At 35.2% G+C, this 22,683-nt stretch overlaps 1 protein-coding gene across 1 annotated transcript in view; it reads right to left on the bottom strand.

Annotated features, from left to right (window-relative positions):
* Positions 1-22,683, bottom strand: part of RYR2 (ryanodine receptor 2) — a 288,052-nt gene that overhangs the window by 133,917 nt on the left and 131,452 nt on the right. Inside the window, exons 26-29 of the mRNA XM_057379481.1 lie at positions 19,449-19,608; positions 9,195-9,342; positions 5,869-6,077; positions 3,791-3,965 (exon numbers count right to left, since the gene is read on the bottom strand). Coding sequence (XP_057235464.1) covers positions 3,791-3,965; positions 5,869-6,077; positions 9,195-9,342; positions 19,449-19,608 — 692 coding nt within the window. The remainder of the gene's footprint in view (positions 1-3,790; positions 3,966-5,868; positions 6,078-9,194; positions 9,343-19,448; positions 19,609-22,683) is intronic.

The following is a 22,683-nucleotide window of genomic DNA, read 5'->3' as shown; positions in this document are numbered from 1 at the left end:
AAAAAAGAGCAGAATATCTATTCATGATGTTTCCATGTTCTCCAGAGACAAAGCAAACTCCAGAGCACCACCTATGGCAATAAATTTGTCCCCCAGACAAATTATCAGCCTTCAGAGCCAACTGTGAGGATTTTACTACATATACACAAGATTAGTTATCATGTGCATGCATATTAGATACGATAAATTTAAAGACATAACACTACTAGCCATTAGTTGAAGTCCAGATTTTTCTCTTCACAGTTTGGCGACTAAATCACAATGAACCACCTTCTCAGACAACACAGCTATAGTAAACAACATGATTTCCATCAATTCTGCTAGTGCAAATCCAATGATGAACAGTAATGCAAGTATTTTCCACACTAAACGAAACAAAACTGCATTAAACAACACATAACCAGGAAAATAATATCTGCCTATAAAGATATATGCCATGATAATACCTAGCAGCTCTAGTAGGGAGAATTTACTAGGCTCCCTGTTGAGTTAAAGGAATCCATAAGCTTTTGCAAAAGTTGCTAAGCAAAACCAAAATCAAAATTACATTTGCAATAACCTTACAATTCTAATCTCATCACTCAAAAAAATTGTCATTCTTCTACCTATGCATTTTTCAAAAAAAACCCCCAAACCTCCCAGACAGATTAGATATGAAGCAACAAACACACACATACAAATAAAATGCAAGTGAGCATTTGCAAGATTCCCTGAAAGAAAACAAAGAAACCCAAGAAAAACTACTACACAGGTAAAACTGTCATTGATGTTTTTACTTAATGTAGTATATCCTGTCAAACTTGGAAATTTAGACAATGTGAAATCAATGTGACAGTCTCTCTCTGCTCCACTGACAACTGAAGGTACTGTACATGTAGCTGATTTCAGCGCATAATTGTTACTGTGCAGTAACTGTTGCTCTGCATAAACGGAATATAAATACCAGTACAGGTCCTAACCATGAAAACTTCCATCTCTGGAAGTGAACAATGCAAATTCTGCATTATTCTGCCAATGGTTTAGCTGTCATTAAGGTGCTTTAGGGCTCTTCTATATATGGCAAAGACAGAGCATCCCATCTTACAGGGAGTGTACTGGTTACATGTCTACAGAATAAAAGTTAATTTCAATACCCTTCTCTGAATAAGTATCCAGAATTTTATATATTATTATTCACAGGTCCCAGGTACCCCTTGCATGCTGGAGGCTATATATAAATGATTATTTACCCCTAACCCGGCTCTCAATCTCCAGAAACACAACTGGGCTATGGAGCAAAATTCTATTTCACTGTATGAAATAGCAAAACAAGTAGAAAGACATGAAAAGTAACCCTCTAGCATTGTCTGTCACACATGCCAGAAGCATAGGACAGCAACTTTTTATAATGTTCTCTACTTTCAACATGAACCTCTGACTCAACCTGTCAAACACTACAAACAGTTATTGCTTACAGAGATCACAAGTTGATGAAATAAAATTTGGGTTGTACAGTGTTCATACTTACAGTTAAATTAATCTTCTGAAAATGCATAACAAGATGCAATTATGTTTATCAATTTCACTACTGAGATGCTATCTCATAAATAAATTCATAATATTCATTATCTGCCATAATCCAAGGAGCTCCTCTTGTCGGTTGTACGACCTAACATGCAGCACACGTTCTTTATTGGTAAGCTGGCAGAGCACCATATCCCCTTTTCATTGTTCCTAAGTAAATTAACACTAAAGGACTGACTCACTGTAAGGCTGCATCAGAAATTCTAACTTTTTTTCTAAAGTGAAAGGTCTCTTTCTGCAGCAACACAACATGCACATAATTCACTGACAGATGTGCCCTGAAGAAAAGTCTCAGTCCTCTTAAGCAAGAGTCAGTAACAAAACTAAAGCCAACCTAAAAAAAAAAAAAAGAAAAAAGCAAGCTCCATAAAAGTCATTCATTTTGGGTATTTCATACTTATGTTTGCAATACATGCTCATATTCAGTTGCCTTCCCTCACCCTCTACGTTTCCCTCCAATAGTTATATATTAAATACCCATAATATTTTCAAATATCCCTCTGTAGTTATTAAATCTGAGATCAATCAGCATATTCCCTTGAAAACAGAATAGGAGGCTTTACTTCAAAGGGCAAGCTCTCTTCTACAAAAACAATACTAAAGGAACTTAATGTGAATTACGAGGATATTGTGAAAAATCTGAGAGGTTTGACATGAAGTCCCTGACATGGTGATCAAGTCCTTCAGGCTGCATGTCAAGCCAAGAACTACTTTGGCAGAGAGATTTGTTTCAATGTGAACCTGCAGTTAGAAACAAGTACCCCAAAAAGTACACCACTGTGATTTCATCAACTTGAAATAAAAGCAGGCTACCCTTAGAAATTAATGGAATTCCAGTTTCTATCAGAATCTCCTATTCCTCAATGGGAGTATATTACCTAAAAAGTGGAAAGCCATTAAAACTTAATGGCACCAAGATGATTTTTTGCATATGGTACTAAACGTAAGCCAGTTCAGGTATCTCTTTTCCTCATCACGTTACCACTGCATCTAAGCAAATCTGAAGGCAGTAAAGTAACAGGCATAAGTCTAGAAAATGTATGGCAATTATGTAATTTTAAATGAAATAAAAATATTTCTAATTCCTAACAAACTGCAGAGGAATGAAAAAAAGTTCTCCTAAAGCACTCTTGAAAGTAAAATACTCTGAAATTCAGATGAAAATAAAGTGGTAAAAATTCAAAGAGGGAATTGCATAATTAAGAGGTATGAAATTCATATTTCCCCTGGGAAGAGGAATGAGTAACCCAACAGTATCATACAGAGCTCCTACTGTTCAAAAAAATTAACTTTATCTGTCAGCTACAGCTGTATTTAACAGATGTATAACATATATAGCAGAATATATGTACCTACAAGAAATGAAAGTTTAAAGCCTAAAATATGTTTTTTTACATTAACATAGTTCAGAAGTTTTAGGCAGTTAATACAATTTCTTACCCCTTTTCTGTATCTATCTATACACAGGTATAATACTTCTTTGGTAAAGAATCAATCTGCCATCTGACATACCCTCACAATCTTTGCCATCTTTAGTAGTCTTGTAAATTATGGGTTCACAGCAAACTAACATCTGCTTGTGGATACTGAAACCTGCACCAAGAACCCTACAACAGGCACACAGCTCAGTCCGCTGGTTGAGAATTAAGCAAAATATTTTTGAGGATAGTTTTGTATCATCTGACTTTATCCTGGATCAGCTGTCATTTCTCCTCCCAATAAAACCTCACAGATGGCTTAACCTACCACAGTTTCTCACTAACTGGACAGAAATTTGGCAATATTTCAATAGTTCACCCAGAATAAATCTGATGTCCCTGCCCCTAATGTTGGGGCGATAGACTAGGTGCTCTCAAAAGGTCTCCTTCCAACTCAAACCATTCTGTGACACATTCTACGATTCTGCTATATCACATGGTGATCTACTGCATGAAATACTAAAAGTCATGGATCTGCCACTTCAGAGACATCCCTGAAAAACAGGTTAGGGGTCTCATAAGAAAAGATGGCCACAAAGATCACTACAGAAAAAAAAGCCCCTCCTCATCCTTACACACAGCAAACTTCCTTTCCTAAGGCACAATACAAATCAAACAGGAAGAAGGACAAGGCAGGGGAGGCAGGGGCAGGGATGAGAATGGGGACATGAAACACAAAAGAAACACATTAAAGTCAGAGCAAAAACTGGGCAAGAGCAGTTAACAGCATGATATATTACAGTACTTACCATCGCCAACCTCAAAGTCCTTGAAGGCAAGTTCTGAGCCTGAGTCATCAAGCAGGATTTCACCATTTAAGGTGAACATCATGGTGTGCTCATTCATGTCAACCATACATCCAACAACATCTCCTGCCAGCCAAGAGCGGCCAAAATGCTCATTACCTTGATGCCACCGCTGTGCCTGAAAATAATTAAAAGCATTTAGAATAATAATAGTGACAATGTATGTGCTCCACTTGTCTTTAATGGAGAAACTAATAATTAACCACCTCAATTAATATGGCACTAAAATGAACACTTTCACAGAATATCATTCCAAGACTGTGTCTGTCAGTACTACAAGCTGACTCTGAATATGGAAATCTAGCAATTAACTTCCTCCAAGCACCCCTCTCATCAGCACTGTAAAACATTTCTAAGAGAGCTGACAGGAAAATGGCTATTTCAACGTTTCAGTAAAAAGTAAGAGCATGGTTTAGATTTCTGCAGAAGTTTCATGGAAGACTTGTAATTTCAATACTATGCTATCAATTACAATGTTAAATAGCTGCTTCACAAACCCTTTTTAAGCAACTGCTTTTACTCACTTTAATAGCCTATGAATTCATTACTTGCAAACAAACTGTACTGTTTCCTTAAGTATAGTTCTAAAAATGTTTTGTGCAAAATAAAATAATGTTTCTCTTATAGAATTTGATTTTGGAAGGAATCGTCTGTGGATGAGACAAGCACTGGATTTCTCATAAGATTCCAGAGTAGCTGAGGGCATCATTAATGATTCCTGTGACTAACTTTTAAGTCAAAGACTGCAAAGGCTTTTGATGGAGTCTTGGACAGGAGGTAAAATAAATTAACATCTATTAAGAACTACTGTAGCCAAGCATAGAACAAAAAAGTGTCAATAACTAATAACAAATAAGTTTCCTATTCATGCACTTTATCACAAGTACTGTTCATGCCCAACACCCATCCCGGAAGTTGCGCAAAACAAATGAACCTTTCTAGATATCCTGAAGGTCAACTTCTTTTCTCCAACCAAGGAAAGAACCCATCAAAATCAAAAACTACAAAATAGCTTTGTGGATGGAGACCTAAAGGTCAAACACTGAAATTCAGAAAGCAGCTACACAGCTATTCCAGTAAAAATAGAGGACTTGAATAATTTACATAAGACACTTTAAATTCAGACACTTTACAAAAAAGACTTTTCAGTTCTCTTTTCAAGGCATCTTGTCATGCAAAGCAAAGTGGGAAAGAAACTCCCACAGCATAAATTAAATACATCTTGAGAACTTTATCTTGCTGGGAACAGCCAGGAATACTGTTGTTTTCTACTACATATTATAAAAGTAATAAAGGAAATTAATTCCAGTACAAGATACAAGAAATACTTCGACAATAAATCATCAGTAGCCTTAATAATAATTAAGGTTTGGATAGCAGTTGCATTTGCCTTCATACTTAAATTAAAAATTTCATTGAGTCATTTAATCCATTCTGATGACTGTCAGTAATATAAAGGTTAATTTTGATATATATTTTTACTACTAGATTTCAATCTGTATTTTTTTTCATGCAGAGTAAAATTTGAGCAAAGCTTAGTGGCTCTATCACACTTCATTTAAACTGTAAGGATGTCCAAGAAAACCTACCTATACCCTTTGGAACTCTTAAATTTCTACAAAAATTTTGTATGAAAAACTCAAACACTTACTGTGAGTAATCTTAACCATATTTATTCCCTAGGGAGAAAAAGAGAGTAAATCTCTAAAGAAATTATTCATTGCTGATTACAGCTCTACCAGTATTTTGAATTTGATTAAGTCACTTTGATTTTTAATTCTTTGTAGAATACTGTAGAAACACATAAATTTGAGGAGAAACATTATAGAAATGTGAATTAGGCTTTTAGGTGACACTGATCTTAATTACTCTACCTAGGCCCTGAAAGGCAGAGAGAAATAATTTCATAAACCATCACTTAAAGCAGGGAAGGCAATTCAGTTGAGGCACCGATACATGGAATAAGACACAAAAAATTAGAAAATTTGCAGTCATATTATTACAGCTGAACACGTACAAACCTTAAAGCCATCAAAAACAAAAGCTTCTTCATCTGAGCCAAGCTCCTGATCTGGCTGACACCTTGGCCTGGTCCAGCCAACTCTCATGTCTCCTGCAGTAACTGCCTCGAACTCAAAGTACCACTTCCCCGCCTTCACCGCGTATGTCTTTTCTGTGCGAAAGATCCTGAACTTTTCCATCATCCCACTGCACACGTCCAGCCTTGTTGCTGTAAAGGTTCAAAAAACAAAAATAAGTAAAGGGGAAAAATATCAATGCAGAAAACACTGTTCTCAACTACTGACAAAACAGTGAAAGCAAAAGTAAAAGCGAAAGGAATCCCTTTGAGCATAGACATAAAAAGAAGACTGTGCCTGCAGAACAGCCTGCTACCTATTTAGCAGAGCAAAATGGGGAAAGTACCCTTACCCATTTTGGGTAATTGGGGAAAAAATAAAAATTAAAAAAAAAAAAAAAAAAAAAAAAAAAAAAACCACTTTCAAAAATAATTTTAAAAAACCACAAACACGAAAAAAGAAATAGCCCACAAAGGCAAACATAGAAATTTGAAGGCAGCTAAAACAGATGATTCAGATCCCTCTCACTCTTTTTCTTGCATTAAGGGGAAAAAAGGCTAAAAGCATGAATCTTTTTTCAGAAATTTGTAATGTATTAAATCCTGCGCAACGTCTGAAAAGTCAGCATTCCAGTCTAATCACCAATTCCCCTTCCTGATTTTGTTACAAGATCAAATGTGTCTGCATCTACTTGCACCCCTTTGTTAAGCCATGCTAAGAACCTCTCCCTTTCTGCACTGTTTTCTCAGAAATATCAAGGTACAATATTTCCAATATCACCTAGGATAGCCTATAAAATTCCTCAGAATTAACTGTCACTTCTCATGCTACTGTGCCTGATTTCTGTTATGTGAGGTTCATTAAGCTTCCTCTAAGAAACTCAACTCTCTGCCATGTAAGCCTTTATCAGTAAAATGTTCTCTTGGATAGCCTACACAATTAATGCCTTAAAAACACTTTTGAAGACCCTTAGTACTTCACCTATGCAGCTGAAGCACCACAAAGCATGGTAACTGATTTTTTTTTTCTTTTGAGATTCTAAGTAACATTCCCAGATTCCAAATCACAAAATTACAGCTGCTGTGGGAAACTGTTGTAAATAATAATAATAACAAAGCATAAAAACTAATACTAGATAACTTTGTAAAAATAATGTTCAAATAAAAATTAATGACTGTATATGCAGAACACCACTAGAGGGCTCTAAGTCCTTTAATAACAGTATGGATTTTGGCTGATGAAAGAGGATTCTTATGATGTGTTTTATGCATCTCAAAAACTTGAGAAGCTCATAAACTGCAAATTCTAAATACCCAAAATGACTATAAAAATCTTTTGCTGAATGCAACTCCAGTCTTTTCTCAAGAAAGATCAATTTGTGGGACACTGTTCTGCAGTTCCTTTCCTCTGGGAATTTTGCAACAGCATTGATCAAATCTTTCACATTCAAGAGCTGCACTTGTGTCCTTTACATTTCATTAGCAACTCCATTCACAAAACCAGCTCAATGATCCCTGCATTCTAACGAAAAACACCTGTGTTTTTCAACAGTTTATTCCCAAGGAAAAGCAGCAGCATATGGTTCTCAGAGCTGTAAATGGAAAAGGGAATTATTATTATTCAGCAGGATGGGGAGGAGACTGTGGAAAACCAGTGTGGAAGACTGTGGAAAACCATTCTACCCCCTCTCACTTACACCATTTGACAGCCCCTCTATTTTCCCAAGAGGCAAAAGCCTCCTGTACCAGCCAACCCATCTTCTCAGAACCAAGCAGAAGCCATGCTCAATCTCTCTATGCAGCATCTCCTTCCCAACAATGGTAGGGAAGAAATTTTAGGACTCTGCAGCAGGCTTACACTCTCCAGACCAGGTATAGGCAGATTTAAGAGTGAGACCATGGCATTTTGCCACCAACACCATCTACTGCACCAAGGAACATTGTTCTACCTATTTAGCAATCCAGCCTTCTTACACACTCATGGTCTTAGCAATGCCTCATATTTAAGTGTAATTTAATAGCAGTATCTCATGAAGGCTGAGAATCAGAGCATGCATGTGCTTTGGAAAAGAAATTCCTGTGTTCCCTTTAGGTATGAGTCATGTCCTCTGAAGAATCGATTTACTGAAGATATATGGCCTAAATAGGTTTAAAAATAACAATACTATAATCACTCAAAAAACCTCAAAAAATAAGGTTTAGACACATTTCTGAAAATTTCCACCTTTTGCTGAGATTATAAAGATCCTAGTTTGAATTTAGATTATTCCATATTTCCTTATCCCTAAGTAAACTTGTAAAATAGAATTGATCGGGGTTATATCTATTTATTTTATTTGTATTTATGTCTCCTGATTTTTTGTACCTTCTTAATATTATATCTTCTGCAGTTACTTATTAAATGTTGAGTACTGTTTCTTTAAAACTTCTTGATAATAGTTTACATAGTTTTTCCTTTTGTTCTTGTCTAGGATGTCTCAAACTGAACATACTGCCCACAGTATCAGTAAAACATTCAATCTGACAATGATGCGAGTTCCAAGAAAACATTTGCAAAAAGTGAGTTCAAATTTCCTTATAATCTAATTCAACTTCCAACACCTGAGAATGTCAAGGAAACGAATTCAACTTCCAACACCTGAGAATGTCAAGGAAACTTAGAGGCTCTAACACACTATCTAATTCTAGACTTGCAGGTTGACATTTACAGAAATTTGATTTGCAGTCATTCATTTTTGAAAATTTCACCTTGTAGCTTTCAGTATCTAAATCCAAGATTGTACACCAACTGCAGAATTCTTCATTACTTAAAGTTCAAATTTTAGGAATATAAAATTCATATCTACTGAGTTTACACTTTTTTGTTACTATTTTGTCTTGAAATAGCAAATAGAGCATTAAACGAAATTGTGCAATAAATTGTATTTATTGATTTAAATTGTAAATAATTGCTTTAAAATATAAAAGTGCTTCATTTTGCAGTTATTCATTTAAGGCCGCAGGACAAGCAAAGGAAACAATAAGGAAAGTATGAAATTAAGATCTAAGAGAAATCTAAACAGAAAATGGAGAAAAGCACCTATTTGTTTTGGAGACACCTGCTCAAAATGTTTTATTGGACTGACAAATTCGCTAGTGGAGCTGAAAATTCAATTTTTTTAAATTTTTTTTTTTTTTTTTTTTTTTTTTTTTTTTTTTTTTTTTTTTTTTTTATTTTTCTTTTTTTTTTTTTTTTTTTTTTTTTTTGAGAAAAACCCCCAAATTAATTACCATGATCTTGATCAGGAGCTTCCAGATTGTAACCATAGCCTAGAAGGGTGCGGACTGCTTCCCGAAGACTGTCTTTGTTGGACTTCTTTGTTCGATCATCCAAAAGAGCGTACGGTACAAGGCGAGGATTTCGTCGATTTTTCACATCCTGTGTACGCATAAAAAAAAGTCTAATTTCAGAAACTGTGTTTTGTCTTACAGACAAGATTATGCTGTAATAGCAGCATTAAAATTACTTTTTGCACCAACTGAAATCATGTGACTTCAAATAGAGCAATGAAGCAAAGAAATTGCAGTAGTCTAGACACTAGTAAAAAGACTGAATTCACTAAAAAACTCAAGTGACACACACAAATAAACACAGCTATGTGGCTTATATATGCTGTAATTTTCTGTCTAATTTACGTAATAAAATACCAATGCAAACCACAGAAACAAGGATAGATGCAACAAGTTTGACAGAAAAGTCAAAAGAATTATATTTAATACATTGCTTGTGAAGCTGTTAACATAACAAGAAACTTCTTTCTAACTAAAACTCAGACATATCTGTACAACAAATATACAGAGGTTTGGATTTTTATTACTATAGAATTAAACAAGATACATTAAATGCCCAAGTAGTAAACATGATTAGAATAAAAGAACAAAATACTAGTAAAAAATAATAAATGCATGCAACACTAATTAAGAAATTATAAAATAGATAATAAAACTGTGCATTACTATATCAACTACTTAAGATATGTACTTTTCACAAATAAAGGGGCTTGCAAGAATACTAATGTGCTTCATGTGTAGAGTTTTTGCAACAGGTAATTAAACTAACCTCTTCTCCAGCTGAAATGGAAGTATTGGTAAGGTTTAATCTTTGTATTTGAATTTCATTAAAAAACATTGATTAGGTTTTCCTCTATTGCAAAACTATCTTATTTGAAAGCAGTGTTTAACTGGATTATTTAAATAGCTAATATAATTTTTAGTGACTAACAGAATTGTTTTCTTGTCTATTTGTTCTTCTCACATCCTGTCAGAATTTGTAGACAGGGAGAGAAATCATGCAAAGAACTGTCCATGCTTTTTCCTAATATATATTTATAAATAAAATTACACAACAGACATATCATATGAAAAAGTAGCTGGTGTTTATTCTTTGAGTACAATAACAAAAACATTGAGCAGTGTTTGTGACTGGTTAGATTTATCACAAAATGCAAAAACAATGCCTACTGTCTTAGAAGACGGTGTCTACAGTGAAAGTACCTTACTTCTTTTATGGCATTACAGTTCTAGCTTTAGGAACATATGTGGTTTCAATTCTGTCTTTGCAGGCAGAGAAGAAATAGCTCATCCATCCTGAAAAATTCTTGTTGGCATTTTTTGTTAACATTTAAAGTCTTAGATGTGAGGCTATCTGCCTCTTGCCTTGTCAAAGTAAGCAGATGCTAAAAGTACATTTATAAACCAGTTCTTGATGAAACCTGCTCCTGCAAGTGATTCCTCTAGAAGAAGAAATATTAAGCATTACCCATATGCTGAAAGGGCTAACTGAAAGCTAACAGCAATGCATTGCTGGGGACACAAATTACAAAACCATATCAGCTCTGATTATATCCAGTGGAAAGCACAACAGCAGGGCCCACACCAATATCATCTGAGGGATCTACTTTTCATATTTATTACAAACTCCTAAGCTGACATCCTGCTTATTCCAGTGTGTAATTTTTTGTAGATGTGAAAAAGGGCTCTGTTGTTGAAGCAAATGCTGAAGTAAATATTATGAGAAATTATTATTTGATATAAGAATATTCACATAACATCTGAGATGATGGAACACCATGGGTTTAATTATTTTTCATGGAAAGGACACAAAAAAGAGAAATCATTTCCTCTTGAGCACTGTGTGTCCAAAAGAGGTGAAATACTGTTTTTTAAAATATGAAATAGAAGTTTGGAACAAGAAATATGTAACTTCTTATCCATGATATACAGTCAGACTAATGTATTTTTACCTACTATAGCAACCATAACACACACTAACATACAGGCAATTAGCTGATAACAATGTTTATAATGAAATATAGTGTAAGTGCTTTTAAAATGGTTCAGCACAAAATGAGAGAAAGGGGGGGAAAATGCATAAATTTTATTGTATTAAGCCAAGTGGATTTAACAGATTTTTTTCCTTSGGTCTAATTTTATTTAACATTGTGACCTTTTTCACCCATTCAAGACAGTGGTTATATATTTAAATTTAAATGTGAGAAGAGATTTTTCTTTTAACAACTTTGTTCTTTATTTTTTCTATAATGTATATATTTCAATTTTGAATGTGTTATTTATTGCTGAATTAAGCACTGTTATCATAAGTTTTCATGCAAATGACCTTCTGCAACTCTCTGGAACAAGTGTAGAGAATGATCCTGCACAGTGATTGAGCCTTGCACATTTACAATCAAGTCAACAAGAAAACTGATTAGCTAAGAGCAGTAGTTTTTACTGAGTACATTTCCAAGTGGTACATAGATTGACTTCTTCCTATTCAATACAAAGAAGTTATTGTAGACTTTTAAAATAAGTTTTAACATTCAGCTCAAGTTTTTTTGGTTTCTTTTGCCAGAATTTTCCAGATATGACAGTCTAATGATTCATCAGAAGACTCTTTTGTATATAATTTGTCTGGCAACTACTTCAAACCAAAGAAATGGTTTGAGCTGGGCAACATATATGACATTTATATATACTTTTGAATTGAAAATCTATCATATCACAGAAGAAAAAATGGGAGGAGAAAACCTATATATTTTATTACACAGCTTTATCTTCATTTAATGTTACAAACATCAATTAATAATTTACAATTTAATTTACTTAATTAAGTGAAAAACACCACTGCAACTCGGTATGCCTGGGAGAATGTGCCCTGAATGGAACTAATAATGTTAAACTGCAGTGATACAGCCCTGACCACGGAAAGTCAGTATTACTTTTCAGTGTACACTACAGATTCTGATATATACAGCAAATTATAGACAAACAACTATCTGAATGGGCACATATACGCTTACTTGTAGGGTATTAAAGGATTTTAATTAGGAAATAATTGGCCAACAATGGTACTAATTGCATACAGCTCTCAAAAGCAAGAGAAAATAAGTACAGAAAAAAATACCCAAATACACACACCAAAAAATCAACAACACTTTTAAATATCCCATGACAGTTAAAGAACATGGCTGAAAAATAATTCAAAGGAAACACACATCAGATGTAAAGTGCAGTTTTTTCGTTCAACAAGTCTGTGATGTGTTGATAACTGATTTCATGGCACTGGACCTACAATTGGTCTTGGAACTTCCACAGACAGATCTCACATAATAGTAAGAATGAAACAAGAAACACCTACATCATCTACAACAGCATAGAAAACCATAATCAAATTCCATAAGCAGCTGTAAAAGAGCCTATTAAGGGATGCAATCTGTGTAGTAAGGTGGTGCGCTTCAGAAGTAATTCCATAACAAAAAATAATGCCTCTTATAAACTTCTAAAAGATAACTGAAAAGAATAGTATAGTTTTCAGAGCTATAACTGTGGGATTGCAAACTGTGTGCTCCTGGACTTCCCAAAGCTCTGAGAAGCTCAGGAACACAGACCACTAGACTAAAAGGAACAAAAGGATGCTAGAAACATATGTAAACAAGTGCTTATCAAAAAGAAAGACAGCAACAGACTGAAAAATTAGAACAGATACAAGGAATAATGCACAAAAAAAAAGACAATAATTTAATGGGAACATACATTTTGCAATTTAAAGTATTAGAGCTATACAGACACATATTCTTTGTGGTGGCAAAATGATTTTGTTCTCATAACCAAGGCTGTTAAACTACAAGCTCAAAACAAATGCATTTCAACACACATCCAGTGAGACAGACGTCCTGCTGTTTTCTTAGCTCCCTTTGCACCATTAGAAAACCCTAATTCCACAGCTGTGAATTGATTTTGCTTGCTGTCATATCTCCACCAACACGCAAGATGCACATCTCACACTGTCACGAAGATTTCTAAGCAATTGCCACAACAAATGCTACTGGCTGACCTTGCCAGTAGCGCCGCCAGAAACCCAGTGAGCCACCATGTGAGTGCAGCATGGACATCATGTGCAAGATCATTTCCCCGCATCATAACTTTCATGCCTCATTGTCCAGAGGTCTAGCCTTTCCACACCTATCACAGTAACTCATGTTTAACCAGACACCATTAAAAACAGAAATCATCTTAAAGGGGGAAGGGGAAAACACAATTCTACATTGATATTTACTAAAGAAGTAATTTTCAAAGTCCAGAGCATTAGAACCAGAAAGCACAATAAAGTCCTCACAAAGCTGTATTCTTAACAAGGTTAATAATCCAAATGTACCCAACCAAAGCAGAGGTTGTTTTCCTCACCTGGAATACTAGCAGCAGAGTTTTAACCTTAGAAGTATGTGTATCCCCACTCATATGTGTACAACCTATGCCATCTTCACTGAGGACCACACCAATATGGAATGCCTGGCAGAATGTATCCTGACTATAAATGAAAGGAACTAACATATCAACATAAATCATGCAAAACGTAAAATTGATGTTACAGAAGTATTTTTTACAAGAACAAAATGCTGGGTTTATTTGTGTTTAATGAAAAAATAAACAACTTGTATTTTTTCCCAAGCATGCGCATTTCACCCAGCCTGAATTTCCAGAACAATGCCTCTCTTGCACTGCAGCCTTAGGCAGTCTGAGAACACCGACTCCTGATCAAATAATCATGTCATATACTTTCTATAAATCTAAAATAGTAAGATCCTGACTTAAAAGACCAAACTACCTTGCATTTTTGGGCCAAAGTGAAATAAGATTTCTTATAATTGCTTGACAATACTGACTAACATTTCTAGGACAGGAAGTGCAGAGCATCTTTTTTAAGATGCTCTTTACACAGTGAGAGGAAAGGTTTATGTTGCCAATTTTTATAAATAATTTTTAAATCTGTGAGATTTTTAATACTTTTTATTTTCTCAATATAAATGGGGTTTCTGATTGTTAGCCAGAAGACAATGCAATATGAAGAAAAAGCAAGATACCCTTTGACTAAGCTATCTGGATATGTGACAGTGCATATAAGCAAAATTCAAAAGAACATTTGGCTGTCATCTCTACGATCAGTGGGGAGACCTAGAAGTCATGTATTCAGGAAGAGGGACGAGGTAGGTAATGTACTTTAAATTATTTTCATTTGCTTTCTTATCTCTAAGCTCAACTCTTTTCTCTCCTTTTCCCTCTTTTCCTAATTTATATGGACAATGGGATTCTCCTGTATGCATAACATCACAGTTTTATGAATTTTAAAAATTACTCTAAGTTCATGGATAAATTCTGAATATTTTTCATTAGATTGTGAAGATTTAGTCACAAATAGATCCTTTTATATTTCAATGCTATTTTTCCATCATCTTGTTATGACAAATTCCTTATAAGTTACCAAACAAAAAACTTCATGTAATTATGTTAGGACTGAACAAAAAAATCCATAAAGGAGAAAAAAAAAAGGAAAAAAAAGAAAAAAGCACTCTCTTATAGCACAAATGTGATTTATTTTAGTAACTTACAGCAAGGCTCCATTGCTCCTTTGCCTGGGTCTAATTCCTTTATCTGTCCTTGTTTATGTACCATTTCCCCAGTTCCAATACAACCAACTTGGAGGCAAACTTTTTCTCCCTTAAAGGGACATGGTCAAGTATTTTCATACTGATTTTGAGCTTGTTTTTCCACTTACTCTTGCTGTTTAATATGTTCTTTTAAGCAGAAACACGTATTTTTCCTACCTGTTTTGTTCCTTCTGCTCCTTTCATGGAGCAATAAGCAACTGGGAGTCTGTACTACTCAAAAATACCTACTTGTTTGTGATCAGTGCCATCAGAGCTGTCAGGACAGTTCTGGGAACAGGATTTAGCTAACTTGTGCTCCCTTTCCTGGCTGGCTGGCTCTGCAGCAGCAGAACAAAAATACTGTATATAGCCATACACAAAATGTAGCTTGTTATATCTTGTTACGAAAAAAGCCTGACAAGCAGTGGTGGATTTAGAAGATGGAAAAAAAATCTGGAGGTTGGAAGGCATTTTCCCCAACAACTTTTAAAGAAAGATTTGGTTTATACATGAACTACTTGAGAGTATCCCTTTAATTTTTTCATTTTATGTAATCCCAAAACAATGAGGCACTCATACAGAACAGGCTTACTCGATTATTTTATTCATCATATAGCCAGAGCACAATTGCTGTTCATATTTCCCAGTGATTATTTCATCCACTTTCAAACATCTGAAAGCTTCTTTCCCTTAGGAAACTATTTTATAGCTCTGCAAGATCTGTTTATAGTATTATACAGCATAATATCGTGTCACTTTATTCCAGTACTGTAACATGTAACAGTAATATGATGGGTTGACAGAAAGTAGCCCATGAAATAAACCCACTGGAGTCAAGCAGAAGCACATGGCAGTGTGGACAACAGCTAGAGTTAGCCATGTGATATGTGTGTCAGCTAAATGAGAAGCATCTCTGAACTGCACCCAGAAGGGAGCACCTCGCTATTCTGCTCTCTTCATATGGACTTTAATAAATGATATTTGTTTTCTGCACATTGTAGGTACTCTTGAAATTCAGCTTTTGGTCTTTTCTCTAGAAGAAAAAAAAAAACCCTAATTATTTGAAAACAAAAAAAATAATGAATTAAAAGTAAATCAACATCAATATCCAAAGCCTGGCAGCTTCCGCAGGACTCACTATTGTTGAGAAAGTTTTCAGTGGTATCATCTATTTGTTTAACTATCCATGAGACTGCAGTAACTTGTCTGCCAAGAATAAGAGAACAAAACATGATCTTGTAAATCTGCTTCCTGAACATCATGAATGTTTCTGAGCTCTTGTTCACCTTTAACAATCATACTCTGTTGAAAGCATAACTATGACACTGTTCACTGCACCATTGTACTGCATTCTCAACAACAGTGCCTAACTCCGCACACAAAAGTCTTTAGTCATACACAGGAAAAATATTTGGATGTTTAAAGCGTAAGTACTCAGTACTGCAAAACCCCAATAAAGTGGCTTTACAATTCCAAATGTGATCCATTTCATAGCCACTTAAGCTTTTTACTTTTAAATTTTCTAAGATCTTCTCTTCATGCCCAGAAGTGTCTTTGTGTTGATAAGGATGGACAGTTCATTATTTATCATACATACCTAAGCCAAATCAAAATTTAGAGCAGAAGCATTTGTCTAAGACTCTTTCATAGCTTAACATGATAGCCAAAATCAGAGCTTGACTCACATGGATTGCTCCAAAACTTTTTTGAAAATTTCTGAAAACTTAAAATTCTGAAAATTTCTGAAAGGGGATACCATTCTGATAACTCTTTTACACAAAATCTTGTCCATGGCCATCAGAATGGATTTACATACCTAAATCCTATTTGTCCAGCCAAGTATCTTTGAAGCTATGGAGTCAATTTTTTAAAAACTCTGAAAAATGAGTAATAGACCATTCAGTAATTACAAGACTAAGAGGGTTGAAACTAAACCTCCATATTTTTCCATGATTTTTCTCACACCAGACTATAAATTTTAGTAAGTGAGCACAGATTTAATTTTCATATTGAACTCTGTCATCCAGCAAGCAGGACATTTATTAGGAAGGGAGCCTAGGGAAGGCCAGAGTTCCAAGGCCAATAGTTCCAAGAGTTACCCTTAGGAAAGTATTTTAGGAGTCAGTAGATAAAATACAGGGAGCTGTTCGGTGAGTAGAATATTCCTCTTTTTTCCCTTTGTGCTCTCTCCATATGAGCCTCAAAAATGTCTCCTCATGCGGCTACAACATTTTAGGTTCAACAGTCTCTTTCCCTGGACACAGCACTGAGAACACAGGACAGACCTCATGATCCTTCTAACATTAAGCTGAAGTGTTTAAATTTAGGTTATATCCCCTACTAGATTRGTCTGATCAATGTTTTTGGAGTTTTGGGGGGTTTTTTTAAACTCAAGTTGTGACCTGGAACAACTCCACTGTCTTTTGGGAACCATAATTAAACTATTGATTTATGACAATCACATCACACCTCTTCAAATGCAGAACCTTCTATATGAACAGGCACACCAAAACATAGATAAGGAAAGTGTTTAGTAACTATATGGTGTAGATACAAAGGAGAAATTTTTTTTCAGTGCCACCCACTCCCATTACATCTTTTACATATCATTCCCAAACCAGTAACACTGGGAAAGACTTGGACATCATAATTTAACTGACTTTTTTACTTAACCACCTCACTAATTCAGAAGATATTCAATTTAGCTGCAAATTCACTCCAATAAACGTGAAAAAATTATTTATAGCTTTTTTTCAAAGATACACAGATACAAAGGATAGGTTAAATCATCTTCAAGATCTAAGAAAATTTACTCACTACACATGAGTCATGCGATTAAATTTTCCCAATGCTAGTTAGAAATATAATTAGCTGAGAGATGCATTTCATTCCAGAAACTTCTTAACTTGACCTGAACCAATACATTCTGTTGCAAAACTAAATTTAATTTTGAGCTATGACAAGTTTATATCAAAGTTGTAACTATTTCCCAACTTTCACTCATTTCAAAGTTCCAATTGGCAAGGCCCTGCACTGAAAACTGTAGACTTCTGGAAGAATAAAAATATGGGGGACATGGTAAAAATTATTGAATGCATTCTTGTATATATCAGAAATATTTCTTTTCAGCAGTTTTTCATTCTAGAAATGAATTGTACACTGCTTCCACAAACACAGGATTGAAATGGTGAATTCAAAACAAATTAATCCCTTGCCCCACCTGACAACAGAAAATTGTCTTTTCCAACACTTCTCATTATTCATATCCCATCAGAAATGTTAACAGCACCTCAAAGGGCCACCTTCTCTTACTTAAAGGTGCAGTATTCTGCGAAAACTTAATCCTGTGGTAAGCAGGGGACTTGCAAAAAAACTGAATTATCTTCAGCATTTTTCTAGTAGGGAATATTAGATGTATTCCAGTCTGCAAATAGCAAGATTGGCTCATTGTCTGCCTAGACCCAAATACGGAACACAGATTTCCTAAATACAAAAGACAAAGAAACACAATGACAGCTTCATAGTAAGATACTCTAATGAARACTGTTGAAATGCAGATATGCAGCATATATTTTGTCACATAAGCATATTTGTATATGATGAGGTGAAGTTAAGTGCTCAACACAATATATATTAAATCAGATTATTTTGTTATTTTATGCAAACGTTTTGCAGATAGAATTAATTTTGGTCCTGTAGAAAAGCAAAATTTGACACACTGAAATGTATAACTCAATTTTTTGTCCAAAAAATAAAACCACTGTTTGCAGGAAAAAAGTGTACACAACTACAAAACAGCTGTTTCTCATTTTTGCAAAAAATAATGATCTTTTATGCTTACCACAAACCATGAAAAATCATTTTATCCCCAACGGGGGAATTCTCCTACAATTTCACTGTGAAATGCTCCTACACATTTCTTAGGGCAAGTAAAGACACAGACTGGTTTTTGTGATTTTTTTAAAGAAACCAAAGAATCTAATTTGTTTTTAATAATTCTTCATTCTTTATTCTTACTCCCCTCCATTGCAACACAGTATGATAACTACCAAATAATATTCTTATTCACTAAAAACAGAAAAATGGGAGTAGGACAGAAACTTTGAGTCTGACTTAACTACACTCAGCTAAACACGGCTTCTGTCAGAAATATAACATATTAGCAAAGTTATTACTAGAAGTTTACATTCTGATTTTCCTGGATAAACAAAATTATTCAATTCCCAGAACTGCAAACATTTAAATGATTCCCCTAGTGAAAGTCAATGTTTACATTTCCTAAAATACTGGAGCACATTAGCTTCCTGCATGCAATCTTCTCACCTTGAGAAATAAACAGCATACAAGAATACACCACCAAGTTTTTTTAATACTGCTTGTAAAAGAGTCTCATACTGCTACTTAGCATGATTGCTTTAATTATGTATTTTTGCTTTCTTTGACTGACAAACTTGCACTCATTAGCTGCTTCCTCCTGATGGTGTATCACAATTATTTCCATTCGACTGTGAATTACCTCAATAGATAAGTGCTCTTTTAAGTGTCTGAAGGTGGCACTTACCTGCTGGATGCCGTATGTCCAGCCTTGCCTTATCCGGTCCCTTGCCCACACATTGTGAGCATTCTCTGCCAGTTTATCTACCATAGCTTCTTGAGAGGGGGTCAGCTTGATAAAACTCAGATCCATGGGGGCTGGCTTATATCCACTCAATAACTGATAGCTGTTGAAAAAAGCAGAACTTGCAGTTAGTTTGCTGCAAGAAAAAAATTAATAGAAACCAATAAAGGAAAGAAATAATATTTGTGAATTATATATAACATCTATGCAACATATTTAAATAAATGTGATTTATGCCTTCGAACATAAAGAATAGTAATGTACCTTTGATTACTGATTTGATTTTTATTCTATTTCAAGCTACCTGCATCTTGATGGGATGAAGTAACTAAATGATCTGAACTAAAGATGTGTTTGAAGTATGTTAGTAATGCCACATATTCAAAGTAGTAGATTACAGTGGTTTTTATCTGAATGCTTGCATCAACACTATTATTGCTACCTCTGAGCAGATCAAAATATTTATTAAATTCTATCCGCATTCTACTGAAACAAGAAAAAACATTCTTCCTCTTGCATAGAGTGATATTAAGAGACAGAGCAATAAGTTAAATGGCTTACTCAAGACCAGTTATGAAATCCCCATTAAAAGTCTGTCCTCATAATAATTCATACCTTAACTATCCTTCAAATCACAGGAGCAAACATTTAAAATTTAAGTATGACTTCATAAAAGAAAGGCAGCTTTCTCACTTTCCTTAGCACTCCTAAGAATGCTACTTTTATGACGTTGTTCCCTTCCAATTAATTATGGAAATCTCCTACTTATGAGTAAACCTGCAGTATAGGACATAAACATATGGTCATGGGTGCAGCACAACAGGACTTCCTAAATTTACCGTGAAAACCAATGACAGTATGCGGCACCACCATGCTGGTAGCTTTTCTTCACGTTGCATGGTTTTCTGGCTAGCAAAACTAACAATCAGAAACCCCACTTATACTGAGAAAAGAAAAAGTATTCAAAATTTCAAAGATTTAACAACCAGCCCCCCTTTCATCAGCTGATGAGGGAATACATACGGTAAGAGGAGCCGGAACAAAAGAGTGTGGGGGAAGAGACAGGAGCTGTACAGGGTGTCTGTACCCATAGGGCAACCTCCATGACCTGACATAGTTGCTTCCAGCTGGCCCCAAAAGGCACCTACTGCTGGCCACAACTGAATCTCTCAGCCACGCTGGAGATGTCTCTGGAAAAACATCTTAAAGAAAAAGCGAAGTGCTTTATTGGCAGAGAGGAGTGAGAGGAAATAAAAGTGTGAAAATCAGCCTGCAGACAGCCAGCCCGGGGATGCCGAGGGAGCAGAGGCTCTCCAGGGGACAGATCTCAGGCTTCCCTGTGGCCCAAGCAAAAAACTGGCTGGAACTGGTGAATGGATGAATATCTCTGACTATGGACCTCATGATCTTGAAGTTTTTTCTGACCCAAATGATTCTATGGTTCTATTTCTCTTCCAGCATACAAAGCACTATTTTGGTTGAAACAAAAGGAATCTGGAAAATAAACATTCTCCCACTGAAATTATACTTCCTGGAGTGTATAAAGAATGGCTAGTTTAAATAATTGTTCCATTATTTTCTAAATAATCTTGTCATTTTCTTGTTTTCTTTTTGTTTGTACTGACAGTGAGAAACCAAAAAAAATGAAACGGTATTTATACCCACTTATATTCCAAAATATTCAAATACTTTACAAATCTTAATTAATTCTCTTCTGTGATACCCATTTTAAAACACATCTAAACAAATTATTTCTTGAAAACAATAATTTAAAACAATCACGTATTTAAGGGGGATTACTATCTATAAATATGAGATTGACCCTTCAAAATTAACACAATAAAAAGAAAAAGTTTAACTTTGAAAACAAAAATTCAAGAACGTAATTCCAAAATCAGCCATCCACATAGTTCCCAAACTGCAGTTTTCTATTACAGCAAACCCACCCAGGAGTTAACTGTCCTCACAGTTACCTCTCTTCAAGTATCTGTGAAGTCACTTCAGTGAGATGAGTAAAACAAGGCAGTAATGGAAACACGAAACATGAAATTTGCACACTTGTCAGGTTGGCAATCACTGAGCTCTTTCCTGTCACGCTCCCTTGCACAAGCTTTTAAGAATATTGCCACAATGTTTTCCTTTCCTTTTTGCTATTTTTTCAATCCACTATACAATTATTATACAAAAATTTTGAATATGTATTTATGCTATGACTTCAGGTCTGACTGTTAATGACATTAAAAAGACTCAACATTACTGGTCTTCTTATATTAGGAAGTATAATTTCTTCACAGTTGAGATTTAACTGCAGTTTTTCAAAAGCAGGAAATTTGATTCACTTGAATAATCTTGCAAATATGTATATATTTCTGTCTAGGAAATTCAGAACGAAAATACAGAAGGCCCTACATATCTCTTCTTTGAGAGATATACAGTTATTTTGGGATACTAAAACTGAAGAACATTTTGGGGGAACTTAAGTTAATACCTTGCTTTTATTCCCATTCGTTCTGGCAAAGTCACCACACCGGAGATTCTGAAACATACATACCCTCAGGGGTATGTAAATCTGTGTAGTGTGGTAGGTACCAAAGGCTTGTGGGTCTGGGTTCTTACAGTGACCTTGTAGTAAAGTATTACACAGAAGCCTGCAGGAACCTTGCCAGAATGCGGTCCATGCTTTTGGCTCACAAAAGGAAGAAAGAAGGCATGCTTTAGTTAAATATGTGCTGGAGGTTATTACACTGGCCTTAAGGACTGCATATAACATAAAGGTATGGGCCAGGCAAGGAATGCTGTGAATAATGGACATAGGCAATAGCAGAGGAGCAGCTGCTTCTGCACAGAACACATTCCTCCAAAGAGCAGTTGAGTCGCTACTGGTGGCAGGAATTCAGCAACCAGCACTTACCAGTCATAACCAAGATACTGAACTGCTGATTTGAATTCAGGAATAATAGACCATGTAGAAGTACTCTCCTAGTAAAACTGTGACCTTTACATTTCTGATTTTTACATATTATACAATCTCCTTCATCCCGTGGGCTCAAGTATATGTTGGGCAGTAGGGCTGTCATAAAGGCATATGAAACTGTAGTTCCATTATCTCAACTGTATTCAAGTTGCCAAATTCTTCATTTCCAAACTGTGTGGAGGTGCACGGATGCTAAGAAGCCAG

The sequence above is a fragment of the Malurus melanocephalus genome, unplaced genomic scaffold (genome assembly GCF_030028575.1).
Source record: "Malurus melanocephalus ecotype Western Australia unplaced genomic scaffold, MMel_1.1 scaffold_408, whole genome shotgun sequence".
Lineage (NCBI taxonomy): Eukaryota > Metazoa > Chordata > Aves > Passeriformes > Maluridae > Malurus > Malurus melanocephalus.
This window is presented reverse-complemented; position numbering and strand designations above follow the sequence as displayed.